The 24,606-nt window shown below is 43.9% G+C and overlaps 1 protein-coding gene across 2 annotated transcripts in view; it reads left to right on the top strand.

Moving 5' to 3' along the window:
* Positions 1-24,352, top strand: part of TGM3 (transglutaminase 3) — a 118,735-nt gene extending 94,383 nt beyond the window's left edge. For both annotated transcript variants that reach the window (XM_072632399.1, XM_072632398.1), the window contains 8 exons: positions 132-309; positions 1,077-1,212; positions 8,244-8,347; positions 10,308-10,550; positions 13,908-14,219; positions 17,340-17,497; positions 19,588-19,721; positions 20,709-24,352. In XM_072632399.1, the coding sequence (XP_072488500.1) occupies positions 132-309; positions 1,077-1,212; positions 8,244-8,347; positions 10,308-10,550; positions 13,908-14,219; positions 17,340-17,497; positions 19,588-19,721; positions 20,709-20,856 (1,413 nt within the window). In that variant the 3' untranslated portion in view covers positions 20,857-24,352. The remainder of the gene's footprint in view (positions 1-131; positions 310-1,076; positions 1,213-8,243; positions 8,348-10,307; positions 10,551-13,907; positions 14,220-17,339; positions 17,498-19,587; positions 19,722-20,708) is intronic.
* Positions 24,353-24,606: the final 254 nt, after the last annotated feature.

The following is a 24,606-nucleotide window of genomic DNA, read 5'->3' as shown; positions in this document are numbered from 1 at the left end:
CTCTGCTCTATACCATGCTGAGCTCTTCTTCTTCTCACTTGAGACATCTTCCTCTCCTTATCCATTTTCCACACATTGCCACCTTTCCTCCTCTCTACCTGCGGAGCTAACTGGAAAGGGGTATTTTTCAGGTCAATGGCAATGATGATAATGGTGTGTTATCTGGGAACTGGAGTGGAGATTACACTGGTGGCAAGGACCCTAGGAGCTGGAATGGCAGTGTGGAGATCCTGAAGGAATGGAAGAAAAATCGTTTCCAGCCTGTCCGCTTTGGCCAATGTTGGGTCTTTGCTGGGACCCTGAATACAGGTACCTTGGGGAAATGCAAACTGGCTGGGTCAGTATAGAATAGTCAACTCACTCCCAAAAGCTTGTCCCAAATTCCCATCCCTGAATTAGAAATTAGGAGTCTTGACAAAGTTCTGACTTTGTTAAATTCCCTTTGTGAATTTAACATCACTGAGACTTGGTAGAGTGAGGATAATCATATTGTACCACCTACTTATCAGGGCTGCTATGAGTTCAATGACTTAAACTGCTTTATAAATGTAAGTTATTGTTATCATCCTCTTTTTACCTGTAGAAAGGGGGAAAATAATAGACTTATCTAAAGACTAATAACTAAATGGGGAGAGAATCACCTGGTTGGCCAGACCACAGCAACACTTAGTAACCCTCTGCTAAATTATAGGGAGGTTGTGACCTGTGCCAGCTCAGAATGAAATTGCAGAGCCTCAGAGCACAGAGGTTGGAAGTAAATGGTGCTTTAAGGCTTACCAAGTGCCATGCTCACAGCAGCCCTGTTGCATGAGCACGGTCAGGCCCATTTTATAGATGAGGGAGCTGTGGTCCAGAGAACTGAGCTGAGCTGCCAGTGGTTATATACATACAGACCCTGTATTCAAGCTCAGATCTCCTGACTCCACTGTACCACAAACCTACCCCATAAGATTATTGTGAGGAAATGTTTCTGTTAACAATAAAACACTATATAAATGGAGATTGTCATCACTGCTACCACCACCATCATCATCATCATTGTCATCTAAGCTGTCTGCCTGGTTTTTGATTTCCAGTGCTTCGGTGTTTGGGGATTCCTGCCCGAGTGATCACCAACTTTAACTCAGCCCATGACACAGACCGCAACTTGACCATAGATGTCTACTATGACCCTCTAGGAAACCCATTAAACAGAGGGAGTGACAGCATTTGGTAAGCACTTCTCCTTTCCTCTGTACTGACTCTACAAAACTCTGGCATCTCCTTTATATTGTTCCTCAGAGATTCAGCTCTAAATGGCGGTGGCAGGGCGGGGAGGGGGGGAGGAGGGGGGGGTTAGATAGGAAGGAAGAGAAATGCAGACTCACTATGACAGACTGATGGCATATCTAAAATTAAACCATTCTGACATTTCAGCACGTGATCTGATACAATGGAACATACAATGTAGTGTTTTGGTAACAGGTTACTAAAAAAACTCACTATCACAATGATTGCTCACTTTTTGGATTCAAACCTAATAAAAAGAAAAATATATTCTGGAAATTTCACTTAGAGCAGACAGTTATAAAATCATAAAAACTTTGCGTTGGAAGGGTTCTTAGAACTTAAAACTGGATGCTAACTTAGAAAATAGAGTGTCAGAGCTGAAAAGGACCTCAGAGCCAACAATTTTTAAATTGGCAGGGCCTTGGAACATTTCAGAGCTTAAGGGGAGCCCAGAATAGAGAAGGTTAAAGCTGGAAGGTATATAGGATATATCTAATCCAGACCTCTCAGTCTACTTAGGAAAAACCTGAGACCCTCAGAGGTTATTCGCCCCTGATGCAACTAGTAAAGTAGCAGAGCTAAACCTTGAACTTAGACCTCCTAGGTTCCAGAGTTCTTTGCAGAATTCCACATTGCCACCTAATGTCATTTTAAATGCCTTATAGAGGATGCAGTGGATAGATCTGTGCAGAATTCCACATCATTCCCCTAACCTCCACACCTGCCTATCCTACCCAGATACGCCAGCAGAGCAGCTCTGCATGTAACCATATGGCCTCTGACTTTTCACCAGCCTTGTAGGAGGCCAGGGCTTATGTCGGGATGTTCCTCCAGAAACAGCCTGAAGGTCTCTGAGTGCCCCCATCCAAGTCTATGTGAATGCTACACACAAAGTTGTGGGATCTGATCCCTACCACCATTCTCTTATTTGCCAGGGGTAGTGGAAACTAAGGATCAGAAGATGTGGGTCCTAGTCCTAATTGTGCCCTTATCTGGCTCCATGCCCCAGCATATGAACCCCTCTAGGGTTCGTTTTCCTCTTATGTAAGTAGGGGGGAATGGATCAAATGATCTCTAAAGTCATCTTGAAAATTCTGATTTTCTAGATGTCTTTTCTCTCCCAGTAGCTGTTCCTCCCAGGAAAGCTACTCCCTCTTTTATTTAATCCGTGCACCCTCTGGGGAAAGAAGGCCTAAAGCCATTTAGGCTGGGGTATGTAATAACAACCAGTCTTTGCAAGAATTTATAGCACAATACAAATACTATTCGTGTTTAAATGAAATCCTGTGAAGAGCAGGTAATAAATAATCTTAATTTTTAACCTAAACTATATTACTGCAACTTTATTTTTGATCAGAATCCATCTGGTACCATGTTTCAAAAAGTTCATCAACAAGCTGGAAGAGGTGAAAGAAAGGAGGGTGGCCAGGATGGGGAGGGGCCTCAGAATCATAACATGTCATAGTAACTGCCATTTACAGAGCACTTACTACGTGCCAGACCCTGTGCTAAGTGCTTTACCATTGTTGTCTCATATTTTGATCCTCAGGGAGGTAGGGCTATTATAATCACCATTTTACAGATGATGAAACCGAGGCAAACAGAGATTAGGTAACTTGCCTAGGATCATATGAAATCGGATTTGAACTCGTCTTCCCAAATCTAGGCCTATGTGCTCTAACCACTGTACCACCTGGTTGCTCCTAAATGTGTGGATCAGTTGAAGGAATCTGGGCTGTTTAGCCTAGACAAGAGAAGGCTTGGGTGGGGACATAACTGTTTTCTTCAGCTATCTGCCGCTGTCATGGGAATAAGAAGCAGGCTTGTTTCTCAGATGTCTCTGATGAGGGCTGGAAAGGCGGTATGAGACCCCCACAAAGACCGGGGTGCCAGGGGTAGGTCATCTGGAGAAAAATTCACAGACTCAAGTGTTGTTGAAGTCAAGGTAAAGATTACACTTTTCAGTGGGCAAGAGTTCTTAGGGAACCTAAAGGGATACAGGGAAAGTTTATGTAGGATATTCTGTAGTATCACTTGTGCCAAATATGCTAACTAGGTGTTTTGGGGTGGGATTAGGGATTGGTTAAGGAGTGGTCTGTTCTTAAAGGAACATGCACTTTTGGTTTCTACTGTGCAGGTGTTTTACCCTGGGGTGGGGGGGCCTACCTGAAGGTGTAGTTTTAGCCCTGAAATGTTACTAAGTCAACCAGCGATCAGGGCTGGCTCAGAAAAACCAGGTTGTTCTCATCAATGTCTTGTTAGACAAGGTTAATGTATGGGAGTATAGGTATGTCCAAGTCTAGGATCCATATGATTGGTCAGTGAGTAGTAAATGTTGTGGTAACTCAGTACACACTGGCGGTTCAGTACACAGCTGGTTCAAACTAATGAGTTGTATAGTGCAGCCTGGCTACGATAGCAGGAAGGGAGATAATGGTTGTTGCTAGGGCAGACTGTGTCCTTGAGGGAGAAACTGTCTGAGATAGTATTTTTAGGCTAGGGAGATATGTGATTTTAGAATTGGGAGCCAAGTACATACACCCAAGCACCCCATCATCTCTAGAAGGCAGAACTAGGACCAAAGAGGAAATGTTTCAGGATCTCAAATTTTGGCTCAGTATAACAAGAATTCACTATTCCAAGAACAAACAGAACCACCTAACAAGGGAATAAGCTGATTTGTTAGGTGTACTAATAATACTTAAGTAAACTATAATACCCTTGGTGTATATATATAATAGAAGGAATTCATGATCAGGTAGGAGTTAGAAGCCCCAAATTCATATTCACCTCTTAAGATTCTATGATTCAGTAAAACACAAAAAGTTTTTCTGATCCATTGGTGCACAAAATTCCCCCTTCCCTGATCAGTTAATTTTACCTCAAAGACCTACAAACCCAAGTACAGTAAAATTGTAGTCATGGTCTATCACTGACCTTCTCCCAGTTATCCCCAGTTGACATCAGTGGCATTTAATCACAGGACTGGTGGGGAAGGAGTATCACCCCTTCTTTAGCTAAATTTCCTGGGATAGCTTACTGAACTGTGTCCCAAGCAATGTGATCACCATAGGGCAGAACAGCCCACATCCCAGGATGCCAAGATGACCAGAATACCCCATTCTGACCTCCCTTGGGAGGGCAACCTATTGTGTCCCTCCTAAAGGTCAGATCAGAAGGAAAGCAATATTGAGCCAACACAAGGTGCCCTTCCCTCTGATGAAACTTCAGTATTCCTCAAAGGACTTTTCTTAAATTTGAACCTTCGTTCCTCTGCCCCCACCCATCACCCAAGTCAAATAATACAACAGCCTCAACATACCCAACAAGATCTTCAAGTCAAAGCTCATTTTTTAATCATGAAGAGGTAGGAAATGTGTTTGTTCAAAGGAGGGACCTCAGTAGTGGAAAAAGTGCTTGGCTGAGAGTTAAGAGCCCACTTGCTACATGTATGATCTTGAGCAAATGCCTCCTCTAATCTGCACTGCATTTTCCCGATTTATAAAATGAGTTTCAGTTAGACTGGATGATCCTTCAGGGCCCTTTCAGTCTTAGCAGTCCTCAAATACGGAGCAACAACTCAAGGGTTAAATCTCATTTTTACCCCACATCTTTCATCCCATAGTTTAACACCAGATGGCAGAGAGAGTCTTCAGCTCTATATCTGTTTCTCCAGGGCTTTTCTGTGACTCCTTTGTCTGCTAACATAAATGAAGCCTCAGGCCCAACCCAGTCAATGAGTGTAACCAAATCAGCTGGAACAGACTTAGGCTGTGGTTAACTTTTACCTTGATGTTTCTGTTATGTTCACATGGCTTTGTGTACATTTCATTTGACTCTGAGCTATTTTGGTTTTCCAAATCCACATACTGGATTGCATATTTGGAAGCCTAGCTCTGTGCTCATTGAAGCAACATCCTAACTTAAGAGCTGAAAGGGATCTCAGAGGTCATATATAAGAGAGCATAGACTTGACCGCAGGTCCCCTGACTCTGAACCCAGCACTGTTTCTATTTTGTCCTGGTACCCCTTAAATGTTTCCCCTGGCACTGAGTACCTGAGGAAAAAAATCCTTTTTTCCCCTTAGACTCATAGGATCATAGAGGGTCAAACTCAGACTGAAAGGCCATTTATTCTAACTCTTTATCTTTCTCCCCCATCTCCTCCAGACCAACTATCTAACAGTAAAATATTTTCAGAATGTTATTCCTGATAACGCCAACCCAATCATAAACAATAAACATTTTTTGAATACCTACTGTGTGTATTGGGTGACAAAAGTTGGAAGGACATTGGGTACGATGAAGTTAAAAGATGAGCAAGACACACTCTGCCCTTAAGGCCCTTACCATCCAGTTGGAGAGAGAGCAGGTGTGTAAACACACAGCTTATGAGGACTGGGAGGAGAGAAGGGGTAGGAATAGGCTACTTTAGGCAGATTGGACAAGTGTCCTCATCCCTTAGCTCAGACTCGCTCAGGTACTTTCAGTCAGCTACTTCAGCCTCTTCTATCCCCAACTTCATACCTTCAAAGATGAATACTCACCTCCCCTGGACTTTCTTAAAGTCCTGTTTCCCAGAAACCATTCCTGGGTGTCTGTCAATCCAACAGAGACTACAGACCTAGGAGAAATTCCCTTCCCCCCCGGAAAGAATGCTATCTAATACCCTTTAAGGAAGAAAAATTTAGAAAATTGGTCCATAACCTATGAGATCTTGAATTCATTTCTAAGGTCATCAACCACAAAACACTGACCATCAGTCCCTGAGGATATTGACTGGCAGATCTGGAAAGGACCTTAGATGATGTGGTCTTTCCCTATCATTCATTGTATAGATAAAGAAACTGAGGCCCAAAGAAATGAAGTGACTTGCTTACTATAATATAGAGAAATGGGCATGTTCTATACCTTCCAGCCTGGAATGATGGAAATTTGCCTACTATGACATTCCCTGTAAACTTTCCCCACAAATGTTGCCCACCTCTGACTTGTTGCTATTTCCAGTTACAGAACCTATAAAATAGCATTGCTTTCTGAGCTACTCCCTGAGATAAAAATTTACATATTGGAGCCAGTCTGGTATAGTAATGGAATATGGAACTGAAAAACAAGCTCCTAACTAGCTGTGTGACCTTGGACAAGTCACTGTACATCTCTAGGTCTTGACTGGACTAGATGACTTCTGGGATCACTTCCAGCCCTGGCATTTTATGACCTAAGATTCCTGCCTATTCTCTTTTGCTTTCTGTATTCCAATAGTACTCTTAGGTCCTTTCCAGCTCTATTTTCTGTGAGTTCTTTGAGTCCAAAGGAGCAAGGAATACACCAAGAGTAGTCTGAGTTCTTACAGCATATTACTTTTAACTTCTTCTCCACAGGTAACAGAGCAGGAATTGCTACCTATCAGCTCAATCTCAACATTTCCCTTTCAGGCCAAGACTCTTAATTATTAAACCCAACTTTTTCCCAGTCCTCATCTTTCTTGACCTCTTTGCAGCATTAGGTACTATTTACTCTCCCCTGGGTGCTCCCTAGCTTTCTGTGACAGTTTTCTCCTGGGTCTCCTCCTATCTATCGGAATGTTCCTTCTGAGTCTCCTTTGATGATTCATCATCCAAGTTCAGCTGCTAATTGTGAGTGACCCCCAAGGGTCTAATCTGAGCCCTTTTCTTTCACTTTACTCTACCCTTTGTGTGATCTCGTTAGTTTCCATTGGTTCAGTGATCATCCCTCCAACTCCCATGGTCTACCTCTCAGGAATGTTGTGAGGATAAAGTGAGATAATATTTGCAAAGACCTTTGAAGACCTTAAAACTATATAAAGTATTATTATGCCTAAAATGCGCTCCCTCCTCACTTCTGCCTTGTAGAATCCCTGGCTTCTTTTAAGGCTTAGCTCAAATGTCGCCTCCTGCACAAGACCTTTCCTGATCCTCACACTCATCATTAAGGTTCTCTCATACAACTTTGTATTCACTTACTTGTAAACATATATTCCCCCAGTGAAATGTAAGCTCCTGAAGGGCAAAGACTAGTTTTATTTGTAGTTTTATAACCCAGAGCAAAGTGCCTGGCACAAAGTGAGTGCTTAACAAATGCTTGTTGAATGAAAACCCTTATGGATGAACACCCATTTGGAAAAACAGCTTTGTCCCAAGGGCCTGATCCCAACTCCCAGCTTAAAGGCAAGGCTCTAATTCAATTCAATAAACATTTATGAGGGTCTTCCATGTGCACAACACTGTTTTATGTGATAGGTATACAAAGGCAAAAAGAAAAGAAAATTCCTGTCCTCATGGACCTTGCATTCCACTAGGGAGTTATAACACCTGCACAGATAAATATCAAGTAATTTCAGAAGGAGAGGGTGCTAATGGGGTTTGGGGGGTGGGGGAAGGTGGAAAAGAATTTGGAGGAGCTCTGAGAAGAGTTTTTTATCTCTCCAGGGTAAAATAGTCCTTTTGTGAATATTCACATTGCAGCATATAATGGAGGTTTCCTGGCCCTAGCTAATCCCACTGGAAGGAGGAATTTGAAATGTCAGATTTGGAGGGTCGATTGAATGCGGTGGCTAGGTTCAGATTGTGGACAGAACTCTTTGACCCTAAGCAAATGATATAACTTCATTGGGCCTCAGTTTGCTCATTTGTAAAATGAGGGAGTTGGACCAGATGATCTCTGAGGTCCCTTCCAGATCTGTGATCCTGTGATCAAGTCTAATCTCCAAGGAGCCATTCATGACCACCCCAAGCCAGAGGACTCTCTGTGATACTGATTGTCTTGGGGACAGTTAACATACAGTCTCTTGAATTGTAGTTATTTTTTGTACATGCCTAGTCTCTCTATTACAATCTCTGCTAATAAGAGTAGTTATTTAACATTTGTGTTAATAATATCTATTTGTAAATCAAGAGCATTGGGCTAGCTGACCTGACCCTAGTGATCCAAGTGAACTATGATTTGGTTATTTAGGAACTTCCACGTCTGGAATGAAGCCTGGTTCATTCGAACTGACTTGAATGCACAATATAATGGATGGCAAGTGTTGGATGCAACTCCACAGGAGAGAAGTCAAGGTAACCTAGCAAGATGAAGTTAGTCTGACCTTCACTTGGTTCTTGAATTGGTCGTATTTATATCTTGGACTAATAGAGAGAAATGGGAAGGATGATGAAGATGACACCAACATTACTTCAATTTGTCTTTGAGATTATGTTTTCCCTGTCAGATTTAGCCCCCTATTCTGTTTGGTTTTGACTGATAATAAAATGGGTTTATATTCTCTAACCCCATAATGCTTAAAGGCGGGAAGATAGCTGCCCCTTACCATAATACAGATTTCAGGAAGCCATCCTGGAATTTAACATCTGCCAGAGAGAAACTTCCTAAAACATGGCTTTCAATATGTCATTTTCTGTCCCAAAACTTTCTCTGGCTCTTTTCTTCTCTCAGGATGAAGTCTGAACTTCATAATCCAGCCTTATTACCTGTATCCCAACTTTATCTCCCCTGTTCCAGAGTGGCCACCGTACCCTCCCAATTACAAGCATGTTTTGAGTTCTTCTGTTTCCACATCTTTTCTCAGTGTTTGTAATGCCCCCACTCTTTCTTTCTGTGAATCTAGATTCTATCCATCTTTCAAGGCCCCCACTAAAGTTTCACCTTTAGCATGAAACCTACACCAACTGCTACTGCCCTCATTGATCTCACCTTCTCATTTTTGGATTCAAGAGGATCATAAAATTGTTATCGTTAGAAAAGAATTCATTGGTTAACTAGTCCATCCCTATCTATGCCATTCTTGATGATCATCATTCAGCCTTAACTTAAAGACCTCCAGTAGTGGAGAGCTCATTGCCTCCCAAAGCAGCCCATTCTTTGGTCTTAATAACTTTGGTTGTAAAGAAGTTCTTCTTTCTATAGACTCAAATAGCTCTTAATTTTTTTTAACCACTTTTTAACCTGATCACACGTAGCCTGATGTGACTCATAATTTCTCATTGTTGTGAGGCTTATGTCCCTACCTTGACAATGATCTCCATGAGTGAGGGGTCATGCCTTCTCTTTTACAATTCTCTGAAGGACTAAGGCACTCAACAATTCCACAAAATAGAGGTCATTCACTTCTCTTAGGATCCTAAGACTTCGAATTGGAAGGGACTTTGGACATCATGTCATCCAACTCCCTCATTTTACATTTGAGGAAACAGAGGTGCAGAAAGGTGACATGAGTTAATCAAAGTTACACAGATAATAAGAGATCTAAGATTTGAATAAATTTTTCCAATAGCAAGTCTGTTGCTGTTTCAGTTACAGTTACATCGCCCAAAAATAAATGCCTTGTCTCAGCTTTGATTTTTCCTAATATTAAAGGATTCAATTGGGAAAATATTTCCCAAGAGTTTGTTGTATGTAGAACATCTTGCTGGGGCCCAAGAAGATACAAAATTCAGATAGGATGTGCTCCCTGCCCTCACCTTTACTACTTTAACAAAAATGTTTCTAACTTTATATTATAACCTATCTTGATGTCATTGATCATTCTTTAATGCAGTCCTGTAGGTCAGCCCGAATTAATGACTCTTCTCAGCTCTGGTACTTCTTTAATATGAAATGGGGCCCATGCTCATCTGAGAGCAGAGTAAAGGTGGCCCTGCCATGCCTCACTTTGACTCTGCTGTAACACTGTAGCAAATATAAGAAGAGAGGCCATGGTCCCTGTCCCTAAGAAGCTCCCGGTCTCAATCTAACAATCCTGGGAATCCTATGATGAAAACTCAGGGAGTGGTACAGATAGTATGATCTATCCAAGGTGAGGAGAGGGAGCAGTCCTCTGAAATGAGATGTTCAAGGAAGATTTCATGGAGGAGTAGGACTTGATTTGGTTCTTGAGAGACAGATAGGATCTGAGAGGCAGAAGAGAAAAAAGGAAGGACATAGTCATAACTGCAGGGCCTTCTCAGGGTAGAAGGAATGGCACAGGGGTAGGGATGTCTGGCTGCATCTTCATGCTCTGTCTGACTCTTTATGTCCCAGGAGTGTTCCAGTGCGGTCCTGCTTCTGTCATTGCCGTCCGGCAGGGTGACGTGAACCTGGATTTTGATATGCCCTTTGTGTTTTCGGAAGTGAATGCTGACCAGATCACCTGGATTATTAGCTCTGATAACAGCAAAAAGCAAACCTCATCTAAAACCAGTTCTGTGGGCAAATTCATCAGCACAAAAGCCGTGGGCAGCAATTCTCGCATGGATGTCACAGACAAATACAAATATCCTGAAGGTGAGGGCCCTGGTCTGGGAACAGGGGCAATCACACCCCCAAAGAGGGGCATCCATCTCATGCTCTGTGATTCCAAACATGGCAGGACTGTCTCTCATTCACTCGTTTAGCAAATATATATGTATAAGCACCTGCTCCAGATAGCTCCTGGTATTTGATGTCCTAAGGGATAGAGAGATGAATAAGGCATGGTCTCTGTTCTCATCAAGCTGGCTGGCTGGTGGAGGTAGAAGCCATGTCTGCACATGATTCTCTTAGCGAGTGTGAAGTAAGTGTCAACAATGTCTAAAGTATCATAGAAGTACAGAGATGGCAATAATCAGGGAGATCAGGCAAGGCTTCATGGAAGAGGTGGTCTTTTGAATGGCAAAGATGAGGTTCTCTGGCACATGAATCAATGAAAACAAAAGCATCCAGGCTACCTTAAAAAGAAAAAATCTTCAGTTTGGAAGGTAATGATGGGGCAGAAAGGGCCGACTGAAGCCAGGTGGTGGATGCCCTCAAGTGCCAGGATTGTGTTTGGGTTATGTCCCATGAAGTGATGTGATCTGAATAACTTCCAAAAAAGGGGCTTGTTTCTAAAGAAGGCAGTCATGCCTGCAAGCACTGATCACTGAAAAGCAAGCCAAGAAATGGTGCTATGAAGGGAAGCAAGAAAAGTAGGGGAGAAAAATGAAGACCACTCCTCGAGATATCAGTGACCATGTTTGGTCATCTTTGCCATTGTGCCTAGTAGAGAGCTCTGTCCCCAGCAGACTTTAGTAAATGTTTTCTGACTGGGTAAAGTTATGGTACTGGCATCACATAATGGCACCTGAAATAATACATGTAGAATCCTAGACTATGATCTGCATCACAGCAGGAAGGGATTTTAAAGTGCAGAATGGAGACACAACATCGAAAGAACCTGAGAGCCTAGAACAAAGAATGTCACTGCTGGGAGATTCCTCAGACTGTAGAATCTTAAAGTGTCACTGAAGACATACACTACAGAATGTCAGAGCCAAAAAAACCCCATAAAATAGGCCTGAGAACATAGAACATGCGATGTTCTGACTGAAAAGAACCTTAAAAATGGAATATAGTCCAACTCTTGAATGCCACAGGTTGGAAAACTGAGGCCCAGAGAGGTGGTGACTTGCCTAAGGTCACCCAGCTCATTAGTAGTAAAGCCAGAACTAAAATCAAGGTCTCTAGACTCCTAGGCTTATGGTCTTTATTAACCCCTTTTTATCTTTCTTCCTTCCTTTCTCAGATTTTATCTTCCTCTTACATTCCTTTCTACTCCCTCTCCCTCTTCCCTTTCTAAGACAGCTTTGGGCCTATCCACAAGCCCTGCCAGCCTAACTTATCCCTATAGGTAATGCCCAAAGCTTCCTGTTAGGTGATCCTCAATTCAGGGGATTAACACAGTGGTTTTCATTCTGCCTCTCTTCTGCTCAGCTCCAGATGCACCCCCAGCCTTGTACAAACAATTGTCCCCACTCCTAACACATACGGGTTTGAAATATAGACAAGAGAGTGTAGTGAAAAGACCAGTAGATTGACAGTCAGGTGGCCTGAGGTCGCCCTGGCTGTGCCATCAACTTGCTGCATGACTTCAGATAAATCTTTTCTCTCCAGACCTCAGTTTCTTCATCTACCAAATGAGAGGGTTGGAGTAGATGACCTAGGTCCCTTTCAGAGCAGGCATCATCTGTTCTAAAGTCCCTTCCAGCTCTGATAGTCTCTGTTTTATGGTTCTTATGTAGGAAATAGTCATGGGCACAATCAGTACCAGGAAGAAGATTCCTTTGCATACAGACATTGTATGCAAATCCATCCCCACCAACAATCCCAGCTACGTCAGCTTTATGTAACCATTCTGAAGTGACTCTCTGACCAAGGGTAGAGACTGTCTCCCACCCAAAGTCACAAAGAATTTCACTCTGGAAGAGAGAATGAGTAAGACTGCAGAATGAAAATAGGTCTCAGCAAATCCTAAAGAGGTAGACTTGAGAGAGTGACCCATTCCAAGTTAATGTCATGTTAATACAGAAGGTCTAGAATACAAGGTGATATTAGAAACAAAAGAACTCTTTAACAAATAGACCACTACTTATTGTAACAAGCCCTTATAAAGTGTAGTTGCAAAGGGAAGAATTTGTATGTAAGTTTACATATGCTGTAGCGTATTTTTGCCCCACAACAGCCCTATGATATAAGCAAGGCAGGTATTATTAACCCCATTTAACAGATGGGAAAACTAAAACTCAGAAATGTGAAATGACTTACTCAGGGTCACACAAGAGTCATTGGCAGATCCAGGACATGGTTGTTGATTTACTACTGCCCCCATGCAGCTTGGATCGTCTTTTTCTATCCTCATACTGGACATTTAAGGGGGAGAATGACCCAGTGGCATCCTGGTGACCTAACCCGGGGTTCTGGGCTCAGCCCCAGCCCCTGCATGACGTAGAGTAGAGTCCTCTGACCAGTCAGCCATGATTTCCTCACCTAATGACGCTAACTTTGCCCCGAGGAGTAGCTCATAAAAGTGGTTGCTAAGCATTTTGCATAACAAAAATGCTAAAGACTGAAAACAAGAGTAGGAAGTCCAGATCCCTGGGCACACCCCAGCTGCTGACCTACATAGCCCCAGCTCCACTGGGAGCTTCTCCCTGCAGATAGCTTGGGTACAAAAGTACACTTACCAGCATAGCTCTTGGCTCCAGGTGTCCAGCCTGCATCTCAGCTAAAGGATGGGAAAAAGCCAAGAGGAGCCAACACTGCAAGGACCTGGCCGCTCTGGTAATCTGATTGACTGTTCTTCTCTCTTGAAAGCTAGAGTTGAACCTTCCTCGGGCCAGCCTTGAAGGAGATGAGGGGTGGAGCCAATAATTTCATCTTCCTTCTTTCCTTTGAGGTGCCTTATTTTGTATGGCACTGTAAGGAATCAGAGCTTTACCCTGGCTCACAGTCACAGTTACACAACCTAAAGTAGAGGCTGTGAGAGCTGGAGTGGCCCTTAGAACACGGAACGTCAGGCCTGGAATTGTGCTGAGAGGGGAACAGCATCTGTCTTGTGTGATGTTTGTATCACTAGTGCCTAGCCCAGTGCCTTGGAGCAGATACTTCCTAAGTGTTTCAAACTTAGAATCTTAAAGCTGAAAGGAACCTAAGCAGACATCGTCCAGGAGTCTGACCTCATCTGTTTTACAGGTGAGGATACTGAGATCTAAGGGAGGGAAGCATCTTGCCCCAAGTCACCCAGCAAATCCATAGCAGAGTCAAGACTAGACTTCAAATGCTGCAGTCTAGTGCTTTTGCTTTGTTCTAATGCCTCCTCCAACACCATCACCCTCCCCCTTTGCACAGGTTCCAAGGAGGAGAGGGAAGTGTTCAAGAAGGCTCAGCAGAAACTGAAGCCCAGTTCTGGGGCTTTCAGCTCCACAGCAGCTAGTGAAGCAATCCCAGAAGTTAGGCCATCCAGCATCTCTGGGAAGTTCAAAGTCAGTGGTGTTCTGGAAGTGGGGAAAGAAGTCAACCTGTCCCTGCAGCTTAAAAACCAGAGTGAGGACTTGAAGACTGTCTCGGTGAACATGACAGCCTGGACCATTGTGTACAATGGGACTCTGGTACATGAGGTGTGGAAGAACTCCTTCACAGCTTCTCTGGACCCTCAAGAAGGTAATTGGCAAACCCTTTCCTTTGTTATTCCCTCTTCTACCACAATATCCAGTTGACAGAATTCTCACATGTACATTATGTAAGGTGTTTTATATCCAGCCTTACAAAGAAGGTAGGCTCTGCAGAGATCATTGACCCCACTACACAGGTACCAAACCTGAGGCTCAGAGGAGGCAAGCAACTTGCCCAAAGTCACCGAGTTCATGCTGTTATAAAGAAGGTAGAAATGTTATTCCTCTCAATGAAGTGGAAGGTCCCTGAGAGCAGGGACTGCTTCACTTTTGTCCTTGTATCCCCTGGACCTAGAACTATGTCTAGCACATAGTAGGTGCTTCGTAAAGGTTTATTGAACACTTATTGATTCCACACTGCAGGGTAGAAAATAATAAGAGCTGCCTGTAGCAGCACATAATACAAGTCAAGAAGACCTGAAGGATTCCAGATTGGCCAGATGAGGAAAGACGGAGGGAGGACAAGCATTGAAGGACAAGATAATTAGAGAGAGAGAGAGAAAGATAGATTGATAGGTAGATTAGAGACAGATTAGAGGTGGATAGATAGATCAACATGTTGTCTCCTCCATTAGAGCCTGAGCATGTTAAAATCAGCAGTTGTCTTACTTTTTGATTTATATTCCCAGCACTTAGCAGAGCACTTTGCACCTAGCAATCATTTCACAAAATTCATTCACAGACAGAACAACTGTTAAGCCCTTATTATGTGCGAAGCCTTGTGCTAAACTCTAGGGATATAAGTACAAGAAAGCCAGACAAAGCCTGCCCTGCAGGAACTTCTGTTCTAATGGGCATGAGGACACGCAAAGGGCTGGGGGGAGGGAAGGCACACACACAGCAAGGTGTGGAGTGGGCAGGCCAGGGGCTAGAGTCAGTGCGTGCCAGCTCTCAGGAGCCATTTATTGAATTCTCAGGGTGAGCATTTACACCTTGCAAATCTCCAAATGTTACAAACCAGGACTTCAGTTATTTGCTTTTTTTGTCTAGATTTAACAAAGTGATGGTGTAAATGTTAATAATGCATATTAAACTGCTAGTTGCTAAAGTTTTATCAGCACACTCTTATCTGGACTTATCTGGACCCGGCAAAATCAGGCAGAAACTAACCTATCAGCACAGAGAGACCAGGGCCAGAGTCCAGGTAAAGATGGTCCAAGAAGAGTGGGGCAGGCTGGGAAGTGGCCTAAGTGCTCTGGGTTTCTCAGATCAAAGATTTTCTCAAAGTTGGGTTGTATACTACAGATCATTTCCTGAGCTCCAGGGGCCTCGGCCCAATCAGAAATACAGCTGTCCCTCTTCCCTGGGATCTGATTGGGAAGAAACTAGAATAACAGAAGAAGGTATAAACCTTCTCCCAATGGCATAACATCATAATAATAGCCAAAGTAGTGTTTTACGGTTTAAGAAAAGGACATTTTCTCCCACAACAACTCTGAGGTGGACAGAACATCGTTGTGGTTATCGCTGTTGTAGTAAAACTTACTATCCTCATTTTACAAGTGGGGAAACCAAAGTTCAGAGATCTCATTTCATCCTCACCCCAACCCTGGGAGATAATTTACAGATGAGAAAACTGAGGCAAACAGCAGTAAAGTGACTTGCTCAGGGTCATAAAGCCAGTACCTGGGCTAGATTTAAATTCTGGTTTTCATACCCTTTCTCTCTTCTCCTAGCCTCTGTGCAGCCTCCCAGGTAGGCTGACTGGGACCAGATTATAAAGAGTTTTAAATGCCAGGTTTAGGCCTTTGCACTTCACCTGTAAGCAATGGGATATTGCTTTTGAAGTAACTGAATATTCTCAAGCAGGAGAGGAAAGTGCTTTAGGAAGTTTATGTGGGCAGGCTAGATTGAAGGCAGGAAGGGGGACTGAGTAGGGAGCTATTGCCATAGAATTCTAGAATGTTGGAACTATAAAAAACAATGGAGATCATCTAACTCAGTTCTGTCGTTTCACAGATGTGGAATGGTGATGTGGCCTGATGAGCCTTGGAGGCCGGTCAGAGACCATCATTTGTCTCTGCCTCTTGGGCCTGTCAGACATGCAGCGCAGCCATGGGGCCCTGGAGTTCTGTTTCCAGAGAGTACTTGGAGTTAGGGACATGGGCCAGACTGGTCCCCAGAGAAGTTTTGACTCTGGTAGAAGCCCAGCAGTATCTTTACCATCTGGCTAGGGTGGGGAGAAGGAGAAAGAGGAAAGGAAGAAACGTGAATCCTGTTCTCTTCCGGGGAAACGGAAGCAAAGCATGAAGCCAAAAGCACTGAACTAGGACCCAGTACACCTGAGTTTGAGGCATGACTGCCATTAATGCAACCACAAGCAAATTATTTTTCTCTGATTCTGTTTCCTCGTCTATAAAATGGGAATAATAACCCCTGCACTGCCTACTTCACAAGGTTGTTGTGACTATCAAATGTATGTGAGGCATCTTGGAACCATAAAGTAATACATAAACCTGCGTCACTGGTATCATCCAAGTGGATAGAATGCCCCAGAGTCCCCTATAAAGGAGGAGGGTGAAGAGCGCAGATCCACATCCACCCTAAGCTTTTCAGTGAGACCAGTAGGCTGGTGGGATGGTCTGAAACCAGTGTAGAAACTATTCTAGGCTCCATACATCTCTCTAGCCTGGAACCCTCAGAGTTTGCTTTGAGTTTGAGATATGCCATCCTGGCTCATGTGAGTTTTCCTGTTTAACTCAAATGTAGCCTGTGGCTCGAGCCACTTTCTATGATTCTGGCAAGTGATGATTTTAAGAAGAGTATCACGCACAGGTTGGGCAGCCCTGATGGCTCAGACATGCCTAGGCCCTGGGGACTTACATGTCCTTCATTCTTCTCTAGGAAAGGGAGGGAACAACAGGGCCTCAGCTTTTGTATGTCTGGTCTCTTGGGAGTTGGCTCAGCTTCTTTATGGTGGATGTCCTGTCCTAATCCCAGGGCAACTTTAGCACCAGGTGTGTGTCCACCTCATCATCCACAGGGAAGGAGCAATTAACTAGGAGGGAAGTCACCCAAGTATTGACCAGAAAACATTTCCCCAAGATAGGCCAGCTTTACGTTCCCCTCCCAAGAAAACCCACACTCATTCTTGGAATTCTCCTTCCAGAGATGGAGTACCCATTGAAGCTCACGTACGCTCAATATGAAAACTTCTTGACAGCGGACAACATGATCCGCATCACTGCTGTGTGTCAAGTTACAGATGAAGCTGAGGCTGTTGTGGAGAGAGATGTCATCTTGGACAATCCTTCCATCACTCTGGAGGTAGAAGGAGTTGGGAAATGGGGTTGGGAAATGGGGTGGTAAAGGTAGATACCTTGTGAGTTAGGGTTAAGGGTGAGGGGACCCTCACCAATACACGTACACACCCATTACTGTGAAATAAGTACAGCCACATCCTGAGGATGCTGAAATGACTGCCGTACCCACAACTCCTCAATCCTTTCAAGGAAGATCTTTACTAAATATGCACAGAGCCAGGAAACTTGGTGCAGACGTGACTCCTGCCTAGGACCTAGTCATGTCTCAACCCAAGGGTTCACACTAGACTGTTTCTGTGGTGCCATATTCATGTACCCAAGAAGATAAATAGCCACACTCCCTTTTTACCTTCCCCTTTTCTTATGTCCCAACATTTACCAACCTTTTTTGGTGTAAGACATATCTGTGAACTTCCCAGGTCACACTGGAGACACACAATAAAGGGAGAATGAAGGAAGCCAGGACAACCCAGCCAGTGAAGGATGTCTTTAGACATCTGCTACCAGTGTGCTGGTTGGGAAACAGCCACCAGTTTTTCAGAAGCTTGCTCCTTTCTTGACTACTCATCGTCCTGCACAAGGCAGGCTAATGCCCTATCTCCCTCAGAGGCTGGACATGTGGAAGCCTGGTGGCTCACAAGAGGTTCTGAAATCATCCTTTTTCCACATTCAGTCTATGCTGAGTCCTCATTTTGATGGAGGGTTCTCTAACTTGAACCAGGGTTTTCTCTCCAAAGACTTGACCTGTTCTCCCTAACTCATATATCTCACCAGTTACTTACAGTAGAAAGAGATATTAAAATGGTAGCACTGAGCAGAGTCACAGGACCAGGTTTGAAATCCAGTTCTGCTCCATATGACTTGTGTGACCTTGGGCAAGTCATAACCTCCCAGGGCTTCAGTTTCCTCCCCTGTAAAATGAGGGGGTTTGATGAGAGGGCATCTGAGGCCATTTCTAGCCTCTGGTCTGAAACGCTCTGAACCTGCTTCTTTAGCTGTTAAATGAAGAGGTTAGACTAGATGGATGGCCTTGGAGGACCTTCTAGCTCCAAATTCCTTAACAATACTAAGTTCTTAACATATATGTGGGACTTGTCAACTTATAAAATGTGCTCATTATCCATTACTATTAAAATACATTATCAGTGTAGATTAATTGCCTCCATTATCTTCTTGGGTCCTCAGAAGGATCTGACTTATGAGGTAGCAAGGCATGTCCCTCCCCCTTTACACTTGAACTGAGAGAACTGAGGCAGCAATATCCTCTGTGGGGCTCCTTCTTAGGCAGTGGCAGTGGGACTTGAACCTAGTTAGCATAACTCCCAGAGGAGAGGCAAGTGGGACCAGTCCCTCCACTGCCAGTAGAGTCTTGTGGCCAACCTGGATATGGGCAGTTCAGGGTTCTGTCCATGGCAGCTCTGGAAGGCCCAGCTCCACTGTAGGGGACACTGGGCTCAGATGAGGGAAGAAGATGTGCCAGGAGGGAGGAGAACTGGAGAGAAAAGAAGCTGGTTCCCTTCAGGCATAGAAGCCTGTGCACAGCCCCAGGTCTCAGGCCAGGGCTGCCTCCTGAATGGCCAGAGAACTCCTCCCTAGATCTGACCAGTCTGTTCTGTGACAACTTACTGGGGACTCCCCTCTAACCACATATGGCTTTAAAGAGCAGCCTGATAAGGTAACAAATGTCTCTGTCACACACTCGTGAGGCATGTCTGTTTCAGAGTGGTTATTGCCAGGCTTAAAGTCTGATTTCACCAATGAGATTTAGGAACAGAGAAATAAGTGACTTTCCCAAAGTCACCCAGTAACAAGTAACTGAGATAGGAATCGAACACTGGTGCCCAAGTACTATGGATGTCTCTGGTCTAAATGACCTCTGAGAGCTTTCCTGCTCTAATAATCCCAAGTTTCTAAATCTGTGAGTTAGTGGCAGAGTTGGAATTAAAAGCCCGGTTTCCTTGTCATTTCCCCAACACTCCAACTACATCTTACACTATCTACTCCCCACTGCCTTCTAGGTCAGGCACAGAGGAACAGGTACTGGTTGGGTGAGGGAGACAATGCCGTAATGTAATCTACTTCTTTTCTCCACAGCTACTGGATCAGGCCAGAGTAAAGACCCCTGTAAATGTTCAGGTTCTGTTCGCCAACCCCCTGGATGAACCAGTAGATAATTGTGTGCTCACAGTGGAAGGCAGTGGTCTCATGCGGGGCAACCTCAAGATTAGGTGAGTTTTGGGGGCTTCAACTCTGAGCTAGGACTAGTATGATTCAAGAAGATGGTTTGATTAAATTTAACGTGATTGGGGGGGGGGGGGTCCTTGTAGTGCTCAAGGCTCAGAGACAGTGCCATCCTTGTGGTGTGGCAAAATGGGGCCTATGTTCTGCACCCCTTCTCCCTTTTCCACCCTATCCTTGCCAGTTGCTACAGGGACCAAAGGGTTGTAGCCTGTGGGGCAACGGTGGGAGGGAGAGAGAGGGTGAGGAGGTAGCACAGTCTGCTGGGCACTCCCAAAAGCCTGAGGTTCTGGCACATGAGCAAGCACAGAGAGTTCTCCACAGGACGGGGTCTCACAAGATCTAAGGCTATGTTGCCAATGTGACCTGTGAACTTGGGCAGATTACTTCTTTTTTCTGGTTCTCAATTTCTTTCTCTGAAGAATGTGGACCTATAAGATACATGTATTAATATGGCCATCTTCACCATACCTTTAAGTTCCAAAGTTCTGTGACTAAACAGAGACTTTATTGCCATCGGGCCCCTCATGGGACAAACTGTTATTGGTTTCAGGGGGACTATAAACAGGACACTTGAGATGTCCTTCAGGCTCCCTCTTGGTTCAGGGCTTCAGTGCAGAGCAGTTAGGTTGGTTCTGCCCACCTCAGAGGGCACACCAAGGGCCAGTGTGGAGGGAGACTTCAGCTTGCCACACAAAAGATTTCCTAACATTTCTAGCAATGAAATGAATGGACCTGAGAAGGAGCAAGTTCATCATCCCTAGAGGGATTTGGAATTATTTTCCCAAAAACAGAGTAAATTCAAGCACTTAATGAGGGTTTGGACATGGTGACTTCTGAGATCTTTCCAGCTCTAAGTCATTTCATACAGCACTGTTTGGCCAAAGCTGTGTCACCAGGGTGACATGAGCTTAGGGGGACTTGTTCTCTTTTTTCCTGACCTCTGCTCATGCTTCTTGCTTCTCTCTTCCCCTTAGGGTGCCATCCCTACGCCCGAAGGAGCGCTCCAACTTCAAGTTTGAGATCACTCCTCTCAGGAGTGGCACTAAACAGCTACTCATTGACTTCTCCTGCAGCAAGTTCCCAGCAATCAAGGCCTTCCTGTCTGTCGATGTGACCGAATGAGGAGGCTGGAGCTATCTTCTGTCCAGCTCCCCTCCTGCCTGGATAGACTGGGGTCAAGGGCTTCTGGAAGTAGCCATGTCACTCAGCCAGGGCTGTCCTGCCTGGAAAGCCCACCCAAGACCCAGGCTGCTCACACATCTTCCTTTCTCAGTAGACACACACACAGACATTCTTTCTCATATACATACTCATACACATACACATACACATGTTCTCTAGTACAGCCATATGCACTCTTTTTCATATACTCTGTTTCTTTCACACGCACACACTCACTCATTTCTCAGGTGGTATCTGTAAAGGATGCCCCCACTTCACTTTTGCACATTCTCCAGCAGGTGATTCTTCCTCAGGCCATGGCTGCCTCCTCTGCTTCTCCTCTAAACATCTCATATCTTTGATTTGTACTCAATCATTGAATTTTTAGGGTAGAAATAATAATAATAGTCCCCCTAATTTTGATTCAGTGCCTTATAGTGTCCCAAGCTCATTCCTGCTTATAAGTCTTGGCGTTTACAAAGGACTTTCACATCCATTGGCTCATTGGATGCTTTCAGCAACCCCATGAGGGTAACAAGGTAGGGGTTTTTATCCCCATTTTATAGATAGAGAAATTAAGAGTCAGAAAGATTAAGCATCTTGCCTATGGTCACAGAAGTAGGATTCAAACCCAGATCTGCAGATGCCAAGTGGAGGGCTCATTCCCCTCCCTGTCATGGAAGACGAGGATGTTTGGACTGTTTCCCAACCTGAGATGAGAGTTTATGCTACTCCTGCTTCTACCTCAGGCATGAGTGTTTGAGAAATATAGTCTGTCACAAGATACAACTCCATACATTGAACAATGGTAATAAAAATGTTATACAGCATCAATGTTGAAGGACATCCCACTCTCATGCCTTCCGAGGAAGGTGCTTCTCATAACCTTCTCTATTACCAAGCTTGGGCAAAGTTAAAGAAGTTCAGGGATCATCCCCACTGGCTGCCCCCATACTCCAGGCTTTCTAGCACCATGGTTGTTGCCACTGCCCTCCACCTCCATTTCCACTCTCTCAGATTTCTGTAAATTGTTTGATGGGTTTTAGCCTCCTGGCTGAAGAAGGACTTAGAACATAAGTAGTGAAAACTGGGGAAGACCTTAGAACACAAAATGTCAGAACTGGAGAAGATCTTAAAAAGATAAGACTGGAAGACCCCTTAGAGGTGATCTCATCCAACCTCTCCATTTGGGGAAATAGGTCTATGGAAGAGAAGTGTCTTTTGTGGCAGAGCCAAGAATAGACTCCAAGTCTCTAGCCTTTTAACCCCAAGGCTCTTTCCACTGAGGGAATAAGCCAATGGGGAGCTCTCCCCATACAGAAGGAGGGGAGGAGAGGAGATTTTGTCTCTATCCATGGGAGGAAGCCATGGGTTATCTCCAAGTCTAGAGTGTTTGGGACATTATAGTGACATTATAGTAGACATTTCCTTTCTGTTTTTCCCAACTCACAGGGCTATGGAAATGATAGCATTATTGTCTCTGCCTAAATGAACCATCAGCCTCATGGCTCAGTGTGAGAAAGGTAGAAAACCAACCAGAAAAAGACAAGAAATAAACACAGGTGGAGAGAAACCTTCACTCAGACTAGTATCTAATTAGTTCAGGTTAGTCCAAAAGCCATCATCACTTCCTAGGACTAGCTTTCTCTGTTATACCACTCAGGACATGCCCCTTCCCCCATTTGGGAGCATGCCCGTGACATGCACTCATCTCAATCAAGTATTTAACAAGAAAAATCCTACAACTGTAGACATTGGGGCATAGTAGAGGTGGAAGATATCTTAGGAGAAAGAAAATCAGACTTTGAAGAAATTTTCAGACATAGCTGTTAAAGTCTGAAGGAACCTTAAAAGATGTAGTGTCAGAATTGGAGAGTACAGAATCTAAAGAGATGCAAGGTACCTGGAAGTCCAGCTGGTTCAACCCATCCCTCTATAGAAATACCTTCTGCAACATGGCAGCAAATGGTCATCCGGCCTTTCCTCAGAGTCCTCTAGTGGGGGAAGGAATCTGCCACTCCTAAAGCAGCCCATTCATCTTTGGCATAGTCCTAATTGTTTCAAAGTTCTCCCTTACATTGAGTTGAAATGAACCACTTTGCAACGTCTACTTGTTACTTCTAGTTCTGCCCTCTGGAACCAAAAAGAGTAGGTCCAATTCCTCTTCCACATTATAGTCTTTCAAATACTTGAGGGAGGAGGCATTTGTCATATCCTCCCTAAGTGTTCTCCAGTTAAATATTTCCAGTTGTTTCCATTGATCCCCATACGGCATGGTTTCCATTCCCTTCCACACATTAGTCTTCCTCCTCTGGAGGACCTCCAGATCATCAATGTCTCTTAAAATGTGGAATCTAGAACTTAACACAATGTGATATGACCAGGACAGAGAGTAGCAGGACTCTCACCTCCCCTGTTCTAGATATGATGCCTCTATAAAAACAACTTCAGATCAGCATTCTTGGCTGCCATGTTGCACTGTTGACTAAACTTGAACTTGTGGTCCACTAAACCTCCCCCCACCCCTGATCTTTTTCACACAAATTTTATCCAGCTATACCACCCCCATATTGTATCTGTGAAGTTGATTTTTAAATCCAAGTGTAGGACTTTATATTTATCCCTGTTAAATTTAATCTTAGTAGATCCAGACCATTATTCTAGCCAAAAATTCTAGAATCTAATTCTGTGTTCTAGTGTGTTAACTACCTTCCCCAGCTTTGTGTCATCTACAGATTGGTTTAAGATACCATCTGTGCCTTTATCCAAACCATTTATGTTAAGCACCATAAGCCCAAGGACAAATCTCTAGGGTATTTCACTCTAGCCCTCTCTCTGAGTTGACATTAGTGACCACTTTTTTGGCCCAATTGTGCTATAACCTAACCCTCATCTCTCCCTCTGGTCCACAAGGAGAGCGTGAGAAACTTTGTCAAATGCTTTGTTAAACTCTAGACAGACCATATCTACAATATTACCCTTATCTGCAAGTCTTATCAATATAGCCAGGTCCTGTGATTTCATTGGGGTAGGGATTCCCTCCTCTGATACAAATCACAACTCAATAGTAATTTTTAATCTTAGTTGCTTAGGGCTCAGAGAGGGTAAACTTGCCCATTGTTATAGAGTCAGTATCAGCAGGAGGATTTGAACCCAGGTCTTCATGATTCCAAGTCCAGTATTCTGAAGATAGCAGGATGTGGAGGAGCGCCTGGCATGCTGTGGTCCATGGGGCCATGAACAATCAGACACGAATGACTGAACAACATGTCATGAGGCCTCTCTAATTAGTCTGATAAACTGTTCAAAATATGTAATCTGACAGACCTCTTCTTGTTAAAGGTATGCTGCTTCTTAGCAATCATTGCTTCCCTATCTATATGCTCACAAATCATTCCTTAATAATACGTTGTGGAACTTTGTCATTAATTAAAGTAAATCTCACTGGTTTATAGTTCATAGACTCTACCCTCTTCCTTTTTTAAAAAAAAAAATTATCTTCATTTGCCCAGCATGTTGTGCACGCATCAAAGAAGGTGCTATGCTCTGTGAGCAAAGCAGAATTGCATCATCTCAGAAGGAACATGAGATGTGCAAAGTTAGAGATATCTCCCTTCCAAATGTTCATAAGGAACATTTGTACCCAACCTGTGGTAGAGCCTTCTGAGCTCACTGATCAGCCACAGTCAGACACACTGTACCTTGACCCAA

Source organism: Notamacropus eugenii, chromosome 1 (assembly GCF_028372415.1).
Source record: "Notamacropus eugenii isolate mMacEug1 chromosome 1, mMacEug1.pri_v2, whole genome shotgun sequence".
Taxonomy (NCBI): Eukaryota; Metazoa; Chordata; class Mammalia; order Diprotodontia; family Macropodidae; genus Notamacropus; species Notamacropus eugenii.
The sequence above is the reverse complement of the archived record's forward strand: the minus strand, read 5'-3'. Positions and strand labels throughout refer to the sequence as shown.